Genomic DNA, 15,252 nt, shown 5'->3' on the forward strand with positions numbered 1-15,252 from the left:
AAATCATTCTTTCTGACTCTCAACACCTCTTATTCCACCCTCTCTGTTCTTTACTTCCTTTAGCTTTTGGTTCCAATAGTGATTTATTGGAAAAGCTGGGTTTAAAGTGCAAAAAAGATGAAAACAGCAAGCATTCAACAATTCAGCTTTCTGGGTTCTGTTATTCTTTCAAGTGGCTTGTATTGTATTGTGTTGTATTGTGTTTTCTCAGGTTATATTTGAAGGGCCACACAGGGACGGCAGGAAAACAGAGCAGCCTGATCTTACATGGTGCTGATTTCAGCACTAAAGATGCTGATAACGACAACTGTATGTGCAAGTGTGCCCTCATGCTTACAGGCGGTAAGTCCAACAGGGTCATTCTCTAAGTTGTGTTTCATTGTTTTGAGGCTTGAAGCTTCTTATCTATGACAAAGGGATAGTATCTCCTGGTCAGTAAACTTCAAAGCAAGTCCTTACAGATCAGTTTGTTTTGCTCATTAATTTCCCTTTTCTTCTTGTGGAAGATATCGTTAGCATGTTTAGAGATCGGCCGCTCCCTCCAGCATTTACAAGGGACCATGCTAAGCTTGGTTTGGATGCGTTCTTCAGCCTTGTGAAATCCTAAATGCTCTACCGTGTAAATCATCAACATATCCAATGAGAATAAGCAACCATTTGCAAATTCAGCACATACTACAATGAATTATCACAAAATACATTGCAATTATGAAGAAGAGTCCATTAATCATTTTAATTTTAAATCAAGTAAGAAAATAGTCCTGGGTTTAACTTCTGTGACATTCTTTCCATGTCACTGTACAACAAAAGTGGTTTTCTGTCAGTACAAAAAGATTTGTTCAAATCTAATGCTTTTCTTCCCACAGTAAAGCATATTACTGCCATTATTGATCCATTTTATGGTATGGTACCACACATGCTATTGCATCGTGCTTGATTCCAGATCAGCTCTGTGAAATAACAGGGAGAGAAACTCTGATTTTTGCTTTGTAATTAAGGAAAATGATAGCCAGTTAATATTCACTGTTTTATTACTAAAATATAATGTAGTAGATGTTGACACATGGAAACTCAGTGGCATGAATGAATGAAGAGACACCTTGTAACGCTGGAAATCATTTTTGGATCTTAAAGCCAATGAAAGTAATGATTAGGTTGACACTTTTTTTCTCATCAATCACCATTGTGTGCTAGGAGGTGGAGAGAAGGATGTAGAAAAGTCTTTCCATATCCCACCCTATCTACTGCCTCTGCATTTCAGCTGAAACAAGTCCATTGACTCCCACCTACGACACCTATATTGATGTTCTGCATTGACACCTGCCCTGTTTGTATCCACGTCAGCTTGTGATTCTGTCTCCTTTAGGACCTTCTCCTTATGCTTTGAACATATAATGTTCAACCTCATCAAAACTGCAAAATTCTCCTACCAGTAATTTTATGATAATCTCTTCCCTCTAACAGTTTTTACAAAGCTGCATTATTTTTGAAAAAATGATATTCACATCTTAGATCTCAAGCTTTTTTCTGAAAGAAAATTCTTTATTTGCTACCTCCCTGAGTCCATAAATGAAAGTGTCAGCAACTTTATACAAACACAAAAGAATTTTGATGTTCTAGTTTCCTATTCATTTTAATATTGAAATATACTTCATTTTTTCCATGTCTGTTTTTACAGATAATTTTTCATACCAAATAAATACAGTACATAAAAGACCAGCAATAACATCTTTCAAGTGTGTTTTTAGAAAAGCATTCCAATATGTTCACATTCCTGTCATAATAGCGAAAATATGGAAAGAAGCAGAAGAGAGTGCACCTCTCAGTTGTTGAGGAACGTTCCTTGCTCAGATTTATGACTTTATTTCTGATTCAGATAATTGAACTTTGTCATGTTCTTTCATCCATAATCATTCTTGGACCTGCTTCTTACTCCCCAATAAACACATATATTTGGGAGAGCAAATTTCCACTTATTGCTCGGGTTGAGCTAGTCTAAGTAAATGTGTTTTTATAATAAGCGTCACTCCCCTATCAAATATCCATTTGAAGAAATCCAGGTCTTGCAAAGTCATTCACTCTGCAAAGTTGAAATGTAGGATTTAGATATCTAAGAGCTGGAGAGCATAAGGGTGAGTGCCAGTGACAGTCCAAGTAACTGGAGCACCGCTTGGAGCTTGGGTCTTAGCTCTCCCCAACACCACCATTCATTCACTGTAAAATTTCTGCTTAGAAACATTTTCTTTGTCTAATGATTTTTCCATCCTTCCTTTCTTTTGTAATTTGGATCTAAGTTTGTTGCCTGTTTAATGTCTCTTCATCACTGAGATTGCACTCTTCAGAATAATAAGTCTTGTTCTTCATCATTATCAATCAAAGCTTTCTTTCGTCTTGTTTATATATTTTCTTTTTTTTTCTAAAAGAAATTAAAGGTACAGTAAGATCTATTGCCTGCTAACTGCCCTAGATAATTAGCTCCCAGTACACAGAGGGATTTGAGTGGGAGAGTGTAGCTTCCTTGTTTTCCTTATGTGTTCAAGAATGAACCTCAGGAGATAGCCTAATTAAAAGCAGAAAGTATTTCAGCTAGAACAAGGTAGAACGTTTTGATTTTTCTCCCTTATTCCCTAACATATCAGTTTTTAAACTTTGTTCTATCAATTCATTGTGTTTTTCGTATTTATTAAAGTAGTCTACTGTTGAGCGAGATGAGTGAAATAGAGTAGGCTTCTATGGAGAGGACAACAAAGAAAGTAAACAATGGATAACGAATTCTGTGTGCAACACAAAATATGTGCCAGAGTTACTGAAAAAAGGGGAAAGTAGCTCAGGTGCAACAAACAGCCAGTCAAGAACAAAAGTAAAGCCTGCAATGATTTTTGCTAGTTTTATAGTTATGGGCATTGTTATAAGACTATTTATTTGAAAGAGTTTAACTACACTTTCCTGTAATTGTAGGTCTAATAAAAAATGGCCTCTCAAATTTTGTTCCAATTTTTGGGCACTCTTGCTGCATGTTTTCAATGTGACTGGCAATTAAAGGAATCAGGCATATTATTTTCAATGTATTGGTGATCTTTTTCATTGCTCATCATTATTGAGTAAAAAATAAATCCCTGAGAAAGCATTACATATTTGTGCTGATAGTACTAGCTGTTATGATAGTACTAGATACCACTTTCTAAAAGCACATTAATTTCTACCTTCCAAGAAATTCAGAAATTCTCCCATCCAAATTAGATACAGAGTTTTATGTTTCATAACATATCTCCAATTGGATTAGAACATATGCCTCAGTGTCAGTATTACCACACATATTTTCGTGTAAGTGACCTTTTAATTAACCATTGAGGAGAGATGGCTTGTCACCAAAGAGTTGTAAGCCAGAAATATCTGTGCTATGTGATTGCCAATGGCCCTAGTTTGTAAGTTGCTTTCTTAGTTTTTTTTTTTCCCCTTGCAAAGCTGTGATGACAAGTATGCATATGTGCCTGTAGTGGAAGAACATATTTGAGAGGTGATTGGAGGAAATATTTTCTTGATATCTCTGGAGAGTTCCTATTGTGTCCTCCTGAATCCAAAGAGAGAGATTAGTTTCAGTAAAAACTTAACAGTTCCATTGTCTATTTACCCTAAGAAACAAAAATTCAGATACCTAGAGTGCATCATTTATTTTTATAGATTTAGTGTCTATCAGACAGATATGTAAAACTCCTAGGATTCCATAATAAGGAAATTGAAAAACTGTATCGTAGGTGGTCACAGTCAAAATGAACTTACGTTCAATTAAAACATGATTTTTGGTAATAGGTTAGGATTCTTCAGAGATAAACACTTTAAAAGTGATTTATTCCATGGTTATTAAGTTGAAAATATTGAATTTCTACTATTTGAGTACTCAAGACTTATTCAAAGTAGCTTGACCTAAGACTGTTGTAATCTGCAATCACAAAAGTGGCTAACAACAAACACCAATAAGCATGGCATTATTTTGCATTCTTTGATTTACCTTACTTTTCATTCAAGGAGATTTCCATACTTAGTACAAAATGCAAAAGTTATGCAAAACTGACCTGGGCCCAGCACTATAGCTTAGTAAATAAAGTCCTTACCTTGCTCATGCTGGGATCCCATATGGATCCAGTTCATATCCCGGCTGCTCCATTTCTCATCCAACTCCCTGACTGTGGCCTGGGAAAGCAGTAGAGGACGGCCCAAAGCATTGGGACCCTGTACCCATCGGGAGACCTGGAGGAAGCTCCTGGTTTCAGATAAGCTTAGCTCCAGATGTTGTGACCACTTGGGAAAGTGAACCAACGGATAGAAGATCTTTCTCTGTTTCTCTTTCTCTGTGTAAATTTGACTTTCCTATAAAATAATAAATAAATACATAAATCTTACAAAAGAAAAACCAGTGACCTAACCCTCTACAAAAAGAAATCTGTTGCAATGGAAACTCTGCTTTCTTTTCACACGCATAAACTGTGTCAGCAAATGGACAGGACTTTCTAAAGCTAACAAAGGATATTTCTTGGTCCAGTCCTATATGAGGGTTAAAGCTATAAACACAAATTTTTTAGTTTACCCTACAACTTACCAGATGCTAACATCACATAATTAACAATTGTTTGCTTTGCCTGCTATGTAATCTTGAAGAAAAAGGTGAGAAAGAAAGACAGGGGAAAGGAGAAAGAAGACAGGAAGGAAGGAAGGAAGGAAGGAAGGAAGGAAGGAAGGAAGGAAGGAAGGAAGGAAGGAAGAAAGGAAGGAAGGAAGGAAGGAAGGAAGGAAGGAGATTTAGTTTCTTCAGATGACAAACCAAATTTTAATGACAAGATATTTGCAACCCATTATCATCTTAATAATATCTTAATATTTTTAGCTCAGGAAGAGAATACTAAATGCTGCTGTGTAACTGTCATCTCATGAGTTTTGAAAGTAAAAATGTTGAGAAAACTTCTTTGTGGATAACTGAAGGTTAACCAAAGTACTTGACACTGCATTACTTCTATTTCAGCTCTATTTCTATATTTAGTAATCTTGTGTAGCCCTCTCCCACATGAAATGTATTTCTTGAATGCAAGGACTTTATTGTGTTCATCACTGCTCTCTAATGCTTGGTATAATGGAATACACATAGTTTGTGGCGTGGTAAATATTGGTTAGATGAATTAATATATTGTCAATAACTCTGACAGGCCATCATAATTAAAATAACTCAATGTTAATATGACTGTCACTGTTACAGGAATTTAAATTTTAATAAGGTATTTGTAAGGAAGATCTGGAGTGAAATAGAAGAAGAAAAAGCAAGATATCTCCCATCTGCTGCTTTACTCCCCAAAAGCCCTAAATACTAGGACTGAGCCCAAAACCAACAAGACCCAGGAAGTTCATCAATGTCTCCCTTGACACTTGACGCGTCTTCTTGTTAGCTGGCTTTTTCACACATACTTTCAGGGAGCTGGATGAGAAGTGGAGCATTCACTTGAACCAGTATCTATACGAGATATAGATGTTGCAGCTCATGTACCCTTACACCAGCCCCATGAATTTATTTTTAACATCTTTAAATATATATATGTATGTACAAACATGAAACAAAAGAATAAAAATCAAAAACTGGGGCCAACTTGTAAAGACAACTAAACAGCAAAAAACTTAAAAGTCAAATAGACTTGCAAATATATGAGTGCTAGTTTTCTGATTTTTAAAGAAATTGAGTTCTCAAGTACAAGGCTTAGGATGCTGTTTTTTCAGGCAATGTGTCATTTATGAGAAAAAAAACAAATAACATGGGAAAAACATTTTTTAAGTTTAGAAAAAGAGGAATTAGAACTAATACATGTATAATGCAATGTTACAGAGTTAATAACTAGCAGGGAATAAGAAATAAGCAACTATTTTAGTTGTATATAATAAAATAGCAAATATTTATTGAGCTCGTATCACCTAACAAAATATTTGCATTGTTCCAAAAATCAAGAATTGATATAAATACATGAAGCTTCCAAAAGCCCCCTGAAAACGGGACACCAGTAATTCATTTGGCTAGAACTGAAACACAGAACAGTTCACTTGCCAAAAGTTACACAGTATTAGAAGTACAATTTAATACTGGTCTTCAAGTTGCAGAGGCCAAAGACTTATCTGCTGTGCCTAGTGTCTACAGTAAAAGAAATGACATCTAAAAAGAATGATAGAGCTCTATTTACTATCCATAGCTTACTTTTGCACTTGAACATGGTTAAAAGGGAGATGATGTCCAGAGGGGGGAGGAGACAGATATCTTATATGTCCAAGACAAAATGTATGTTATTGGCCAAGCCTTTTTATCTTTAGAGCAAGAAGAAAAGAGAGAGATAAAGGGGAGAAAGAAAGAAGCAAATCCTTGACCTATAGGGGATATAGTACGAAATGACTGAAAAAATACAGGCCTCTAGAAGGTTCTTTGCCTTGCACATAAGACCTATGCATTTGCTCCTTGAGGCTATCTATGGGTAGACCCAGCTTTGCACACATAAACTCATCAAGCAATTTCTTCATTACAATTCCCCTGATAGCCACAACACTAATAATTTAGTTCAGCTACATTGTTAGTGAGAACAAAACCTTTGTTTCTGAAACACACTTCTACATGTCTTTATTTTTGCTGTGCTTTTTACCTTAAGAAAGGCATGTTGAGAAATACTTGATTTAGGATTAGAAGAATTTGGGAGTTAGATTTCCCGACTTTTAGATGAATTTGAACTTCCTTTCTGAAGTTTAGAGTCAGATTCTTATGTTCTGGGCAAAGTTTCATTTACTAGTGATAAAATGTGAATTTTCTGCTTCAAAGATAAAAAAGACTCATATATTTCAAAAGGCTGGGAAGTCTGGGATAGTTATTATGAAACCAAATTTTAATGAGTTAAGTGTAAATGAATTAGAAACATGCATCTCAGATATCTTAGTAAAATATACATGAGGTTACAGGTTATAAAGAAAAATGCTTGGCAAAGTATATCTCAGCAGTTGCCAACCTCAAAGCATTTGAGACATTTTATCAGTTGTCCCAACAACGGAAGGAAGCTGCTTTCTTCCTCCTTTGCTTGCTTTGCTGAGTTCTTTTAAGCTTAAAATGCTTTTCCTAGGTTAGCTTCTTTCGCGTATTTCTTATTTATCACTCCCAGGCAAATACAGAACAAAGTACAAAGTTAATATTTCCCCAGGATTGCAAAGTGTGTATAACTCAGCTATTTGATAATGTTGTCCAAAAGGAGCTGTATATGCAGGCATAGTCCATGATAGATTCAAACAAAATGTCTTAATCTCAAGCACATTTCTCTAGGTCCACAGTACTGCTGAACACATGTGATTATTTACAAGTATCAAGCAGTACATGTGGGTATCCAGGCATGTTCTGAACAATGCCTACTTAACAGCAAGAAGCTTTAAATCAAATCATTACAGAATGTGTGCTAGCAGATATGACTGTGACAAGTTTTTTTTTCAAGACAGGTAAAATAGGGACAGGTTATTTGGAATATTTAAAACAATGAATTTTTTGTTCATTGTATAGTTCATTTTAAAACCTGTGCAAGAGAAAACCAATTGTATTATCTCTGCTGCCTTGAAGATGGAAATGAAACTGTCATAGAGATTAGTAACTTTTGTTTTAGTTTCTGCCATCTTTTTTCATCATCTTTGTTATTATCTGACAAACCACGGTGTGCATGATGCACTGTTTTTACCATAAAAAAGTAACTGAACATTTCAAGTTACTTGATGCCTCAAGAAAGTGTAAAGAGTATTGAAGCAAAATTCAAATAGGATATTTAAATGTGTTTTCATAATGTAAACATTGTACTATTGTACTTACTTGAGCCCAAATTATTTTCATAGTTCTATAACAAACCCCACTGAAAGGATAAGAAAATACATTGGCACTGATCTCCTTGTCTTCATTCTAAAACTTCATGGTACCCCAACAAGATCTAGATTCCTTTATCCTTACCCTAAGTTTACATCATCATTTCCTAGAAAACTTACACCAAACAGTTACTGAGGGTTTGCCAGCAGCTATTGCTCAGTGCATCATCTTATTTAATTCTTAAACTGCTGTAAAAATTAGTTAGACATTGTAAGCTACATATTATGAATGTGACCTTTAAACTCTCCTTACATTGATATCTGTTGTGGTATTTGCAACAGTGTGTGACTGTCGGCAATAAAATGAGTGAATGTGTATAAATATCTTCACTTTCCCATAGTTTATTCAGCAGGTTCAACTATTCAACTATTTACCAAATTAAAAAAAATATTGCTATGATTGCTTGGGGTATCTTGCCTACTTTGCGAAGTCAATATAAAAGTCCAGGTCTTCTTACATTGTTCTGCTGCTGTCTTGGTAGTTCACTGCCCACAAGATGTCTTAAAGTACAAGCAAGCCCTCTGTATTCTCCTCTGTTTATTCATCTAGCCCCGTATTCTCCAGCCACTCACTCCTGCCACTCCCGTCAGCCAAGTGCCCGGAGGATTCTGCTGAAATTGCAGGCACCTGCTGTACGTTGAGACTCTTCCTGCTGAGAGACTCCATTTCTGTTCTTGTGGTTTCAGCTCAGTGGGTAACAGGGTGGACTTGGTAGTTCTCAGGGCCCGTGGAATAATCTCTCTCTCTGATACCATATGATTTTCTTCATTTCTTTGTGTAATTCCCATTGCTTCATAGCATTCTCTCTCTTTCTTTTACACAAAACTGTGCACACTTTGAAGTCCAGGATTTTCCTGCACTCATTTGGGGCTCCCTTCCTGTCCAGTGGTGCACATGTGTTGATTTGATCCAGACTCAGTTTTCTCCCCTCATCCTGCTGTCGCATGTAGTCAGGATGGCTTTGGCACTCTATGAACTGAGGATTCTACTTGAGGTTTGACTAAACATTTAACCTGGCAGATCTGGTTCCTCTGGCTAAATATTGGTTTCCACTCTCAAAGAACGTTTTACTTATTCACTTGATGATGGACAAATAGTGTGGATAAATTATAAATGTTTCTACAAACAATGTTTCTCTACCAATACTGCTCTTGGCCCACATTCATTTCCTACAAGTGTTCCCTTGTTCCCTTTGTCCACCAGCTACTCTGATATTTTGGCTATTCCTAAACTCATCAATCTCCATTTATTCCTGTTAGATTTTACCAATGCTCTACTTAGAAGTATTTCCCATCTTCGTGGGGTGACTACCTCTCTCTCTTCAGCTGTCATGTAATATCACCTTCCATGACTGTACAAACTTCTTCATAGATATCTGATTTTTTCCTTGTGAGTTTTTTTTGAGGGAGGAGGTCACCATATATAGTTGTTTATTTGCTTTTGTGTGTTTAAGCTAGTTTCACTAACCTCTGTCTCTTTGAGGATTCTGCAACAACATATCACAATATTAGAATGTATGAATAAAGGAAAAATGAGTACTGTAATCGCAAAGGTCACATTTTGGGGTGTGTCTATTAAATATAGCTATATAAGAAATTAAAGAACTTCAAACAACAGAGTCCTTGTAAGGAGAACTAATCAATTAGTCAATACCTCTATTCACTAATTTTAAGAAAATTGTTACATGTAGAACTCTTTGTGAGAGGTAGGCTCGTACAAACCACAACTTTCCTTTACTGCTTGGATAATGAACAGACTAGTTAATTCAGTCTTCACATTCCTGCGGCTTGAGATGCTAACTCTCCCTCATGTTCATTGTGACCCAGCCAACATTGCCCTGGTTGAGTGTCTGCCATTCTCCTTAGCAAAATCATTGCTCCACTTTACTCATCAGAAAAAGCTTCATGAGATCAATATATTGGACACTCTCACAGGTTCCTACTCATCCCTAGCTTCTTCTGAACCTCATCCAAGATCTCCCAAGGGGAATTTCTTCAGCCTGCACCCTTTATTACCAGGCTGTTCGTTATCTGCCTTTCCTCATTCTCCCAAAATTTTTGCCTTTCCAGAAATCAACTAAGCAAAAACACGTTTATACCATGAATACCCTAACACAGCTTAAAAGATCATCTGACAAATGGTTATCTTCAATAATAGAGTTGTTGTATTTATTTCAGAAGTATCAGGGGGTATTTAAAACATTTTAAAATGTCAACTGGTAGTCATAGGAAAATATCCAGTTGAATTTTCTTTTAGAATTTAGTTTTACTACTCTAAAGGACTCTTCTAGACAATTTCCTTAATATGCCTCTTGTAAACTACACAGCATATTTTTGCTAGGTATACTGACTTTTTAAAAACAAATCTAATTCGAATACTATTGAGAAATAAGAAGGTAGGATTTTGCAATTCCCAATTCTTTGCTAAACAAGAAGTTTTTGTATTCTGTATTTGGACTGCATTAACATTTGTGTTGTTTGCATACAGTGGTTAAAGCAGCATTGAATACATGGTCTTAAAATTCATCAAGGAATTTTTTACTGCAACCCAGTATGAGTTGCTGATTAATGCGGCTTGCGATGCCTCTAGTGTGACTTTATAAACAGAACCCGAGCGAATTAATCTTCCAAAATTGAAAAATGAGAACTAAATTTTCTACATTTAACGTTTTTGAAAATTTCTGCAAGATGATGCTCATGTTTCAGTTAAACATCAGCTATACAGCTTTCTCTTTCTTCAGCTATTAGTCCCTTAAGTATAACTTTGTAATCAAAGCGAGGTCAGCTGTATCCAAATAGAAATATGCCAGAATGTCTTTGGCATAAATCTCTCCCTAAAGATTTTAGAGGTTTTACTTCAGAAGAGAGAGAAAAGCACTGTATCTAGAAATCTAAGAACTTAATTCATTAAAAAAATAAAACTGAGTTATTCAATTATCATTGCAGAGAGCTATACAAGCACAGGATTTCCATATTGTTCATGAAGTTGTTTTTATTTTATTATGCTTAGAAAGAAATTGAAGAACCATAGACAAAATATTGCTATCTAGAATATGGCATTAATTTATGCATTATTTCTTTGAAAGGCAGACAGAGTGAAAAGTAAGAGGAAAAAATTTTCTGTTAGTTCACTCTCCAAATGCCCACACAGCTGAGCTGTGTGCCAGGCCAAACACAAGAACCCCAAACTGGGTTCCTTTATGGAAGGTTGTCTCTCAGGCTCTGCGTTATGCTTATGAGTTTCTCTACCAACAACTGGCTTCTGGTGGAATGTCGCTTAATGATATCTGCATTACACTTGCCCTGTTTTAAATCCGGCTCTGACTTAAATCAAGAGATCTCTCAGCACTGCTATGGAAATGAGTCCCAAGCACATCACAACAAACGCTGGTCTTCATGAGAGCATCCTTCCCTTAGATTGTCCACATACAGTGAATCTGAAAGAGTTGCACTATTGTGAAGGTGTTTATTGAGTACCTACTATTTGTAAATAACTGTATTATGAACAAGTTCCCACTGGTGAATGGGCACTAATTTCTAAATGTTTGATTTACTTATCATCATTTATTTTTCTTCTGTCATTACTTACACAATTTTCAGGCTGGTGGTTTGATGCTTGTGGCCCCTCCAACCTTAACGGAATGTTCTACACTGCGGGACAAAACCATGGAAAATTGAATGGGATAAAGTGGCACTACTTCAAAGGGCCCAGTTACTCTTTACGTTCCACAACCATGATGATTCGACCTTTGGACTTTTGAAGGCACAATGGTGGAATCCCGTAGGAGAGCAACAAAGCACTCTGGAGCACTACCAGATGAGACACTGTTTGGAAACTCCTAAAGCAAACAATTTTATCTTCTTTACGGCGAATGGTAGTTATGTGAAGTCAGCATGGTTCTTGACTGTGGATTTGGAGCCTTTTGAGTTCACTGAAGTCTGTGTGGGGTCACCATGTGCATATGGTTTGACTCTAAAGGATGCCTTCCATTGTCATGCTTGAAAAGGGAAGAGACTGTTCAGCTCACTGTGCTTCAAACTGCTATGGATCCTAACATGGAACAATGGTAACCAGATGGCAAATATGGTTTATTTCATGTAAAACAAAAAAGACAAGAAAAGAGAGAGAAAGAAGTGAATGAAAAAGAAAAGAATATACCTGAAGAATAGGAACAGGCATGACGTAATTCTTTGGTAAAGATGTATTATACAAGTGAAATAGTGTTATAGCTATGCAAATTTACTAACAAGTTCATACTGTTGCACAATTTTGATAAAAGAAAAAAGAAAAAAAAAACCCTTGCATTGTCTTCTAAGTTGGTTAGATGGCAACAGATGTCAAAAGCCCAATTCCAATGTCACACTTAATCGTTGATTTAAATTAACCCATTTCCAAATGCAAACTCCCTATTTAAAAGTCATAACGAATTGTAGTCTATGGAGGAAATAATGGTGTCTTATAGAAACACACTTCAGACTGGGATTTTTTTTTTTTTTGACACAGTTTTCAGAAAAAAAAGCCATAATCCAACATGAACAGAATAGGTGAACTGTTTACTTCCCTAGGCTACAGTTTTCATATATGTTTAAAAATGCAATGATCTTTAAATGTATTTATAGCCTGTGTGAATTTTAAAGAATGTGAAAAATACTACAAAACTCTTAAAACTCTTAAAATAATATACATGCATTTACTATTTCCTTTGCTATTACATAAGAAAGCAGTTTTTGGAATGTATTAAGTTGAAGTAAATTCAAGTAAACTGGAGCAGTTCATTTTATAGTATCTCCCTGCATGTGTATACATATGAGTAACTTCATAATTATAAAAATGTTTTCAGTTCATTTCAGTCTTTCATTTTTCATGCTATTTTAATTTTTGCCAGTTGACTGAAACATGTTTTCCAGACTCACCATGTTCCAGTTTCTATAAAAAATACATTTGAAATTTATAAAAATAAAATTGTACATAGCAATGTTTATATTCTCGAGAAACCATTTAGCTGTTTAATCTGGTATATGCAAAGTTGTCCTTATTTGATGCATATGAACATGAGTGTTCAGCAAATCCATATTACTTGGTGAAATGTTACTTCTCAGTATTTTTCTCGTTCAGGCTCTCTTAAGTAATTTCTAATATTTTAAAAATTAATACTGGAGAAAAGTTGGCAAAATGTTCATTCTTACATCTTAGAAAAACATACAAAATAGAAAACTATAGTCACCTGAGCAAATTTTACCGCTAGCTGCTGTAAATTCCTTTATAAATATATTCCTATGGGATAATCTATTTTAAGTAAATTCTGGGGCACATTTTTGTGGCAACTTGATATTTTTGCAATATTAAGAACTGTTTTCTCCCTCTAAGTAGTTAACATTACAATGGTAAACAGTTTTTAATCAAAATATGAGTTACTGTTAAATGAGAAAATTGAAATAGGTATTGGGTCTCCTTTCTTAGAAAAGGAAAGTTTTCTTCAAGATGACAATACCAACATTTTAGGCTTAGTAACTTTATCTGTTCTGCCTTAGTGGCTTTTCTCCATTTGGGAGAATAAAGCTATTCACAGTTTTTGAAGAAATGTCTTTTAAAGTTTACTGTCAAGCTGTTTTTATATTTATGTGTTTGTATTCAATCCTTTTTGCCTTACTGTGGTAACTGCTACGTACCACACAGATTCCGTGTTAACCCTTTCCCTCTAAAAACCTACTTGATCGTTTTAAGCAAAAGAAAATGAGTGTTTTGTTGTTTGTGTTCCATAATCCTTTTTAAAAAGTAATTTTTGGACAAGGAATATTTTTTCTTAACCCATATTATAAAACCAAATGAAATAATGGGAAAACCGTGGCATTTACTCTTTTATCTGGGTTTGAAAAGGAAACATTGTTTCAATTATTTATAATAAAATGACATGAAATGTTTTTTAGGACTCCAGTATGTGCATTGTGTAATGCCCACATGTTTGTGGAAATATAACGTGTATATCCTTTGCATTTAATTAAAGGGATAAGTTAATTAGGCATTAGAATTTTGTCGTTAAAATTTTATTGCAATAAAATGAATGTGGTTTCCGTGCACATTTCTTAATAACCATCACATTATTTAATTTTAATAAAATTAGAAACAAATTTGTGCAAGTTCATCTCATTTTAAATATCTTTCCAATAGCTTCAATGCGAGAGCCATGAAAACATGTAATCAGTAGGGGAATAAAACCACATGCAGATGAAAAAGTGTCACTCTGAAAAACGTTCAGTCTGAGAGCGAATAAGAAAGCTTTACTCCATTAGAAAGGTAGAGCCGAACAACCAATCCAAGGCCTGAGTCCTGATGCGTGATTGCTGTGTTGTACTAATTATTAAATGCCATGACCACTGACTATACATCCTGGCACCTCTCAACATAAAACAAGGATGTGTACTGAACATCTGAAGATAAAGTGGTAAAAGGGGTGCTCTTCGTTCTGCTTGCCTTTTAGACCATCGACAGTCTTACGGATTCATTGTCTAGGGAATTTCCTTACCTTTGTTCATAAGTCTGCTCCAAGATTCAACCCTGCAATAGCTTGGCACCTGCAATGTGGAGTACCAGAAAGAGCCACCACGTGTGATGCCTGCATCCCATATAGGCCTTGGCTATTAGAGTCCTGGCTCTTCAGATTTGTGATCCAGCCCCCTGCTCATCTTTGCCGAAAACCCTGAGTTTTCTCACTACCACTATCATGTTATTCCTAGCAAGAACTCTAGTCATATGGAAGAAAGAAGAGTAAATAACTGATTCAGTGATTAATTTTCTGTATCCGAGTGCTTAGTTCAAGTTCCGGAACTACTTCCCACCAAGCATTTACCTAACCTGCGTGCTAGCAAGGAGATGATGGTTCTTGTCACCCAGGTGGGAGAATTGGATGAAGTTGGGGTTCCTGGCTTTAGCTTGGCTCTGAAATCTGGGAGTGAACCAGTGGTGGAACATCTCTCTGTCTGCTTTTAAAGCAAAAAATCAATAAGCGAACATTTTAAAAATAATAAAAGAAAGCATTAGGAAAAAAGTCCCAGAGAAGACTCTTTGTCAAAATCATTCTCTTATCTTCCCCATTATGTTACGCAATTTCTTTACAATATGACTGGGCAGCTCATCTTGTAAAGAGGTACATGCTTTGGCCTTATTTGAACAGGAGGCTGAGAACTTAACTGTATCCATGTGAACACAGCAGAGATAATTTGGGATCCTGAGCAGGGTCTCAAGAGCCCTTCAGCTACACTGTACTTTTGTTGTGACACAAAACCCAGGGTAAACTGAGGGTCGACTACAGGAAACCTGGAGTAAAGCTATGTTACCAGCTG

General features: G+C 35.8%; 1 protein-coding gene across 2 annotated transcripts in view; it reads left to right on the forward strand.

The window, feature by feature from the left end:
• The window catches only part of ANGPT1 (angiopoietin 1), a 230,262-nt gene extending 217,280 nt beyond the window's left edge, over nucleotides 1-12,982 (forward strand). For both annotated transcript variants that reach the window (XM_004580678.3, XM_004580679.3), the window contains exons 8-9: nucleotides 212-342; nucleotides 11,512-12,982. In XM_004580678.3, coding sequence (XP_004580735.1) covers nucleotides 212-342; nucleotides 11,512-11,672 — 292 coding nt within the window. In that variant the 3' untranslated portion in view covers nucleotides 11,673-12,982. The remainder of the gene's footprint in view (nucleotides 1-211; nucleotides 343-11,511) is intronic.
• Nucleotides 12,983-15,252: the final 2,270 nt, after the last annotated feature.

Source organism: Ochotona princeps, chromosome 9 (assembly GCF_030435755.1).
Source record: "Ochotona princeps isolate mOchPri1 chromosome 9, mOchPri1.hap1, whole genome shotgun sequence".
In the NCBI taxonomy this organism is placed as follows: Eukaryota; Metazoa; Chordata; class Mammalia; order Lagomorpha; family Ochotonidae; genus Ochotona; species Ochotona princeps.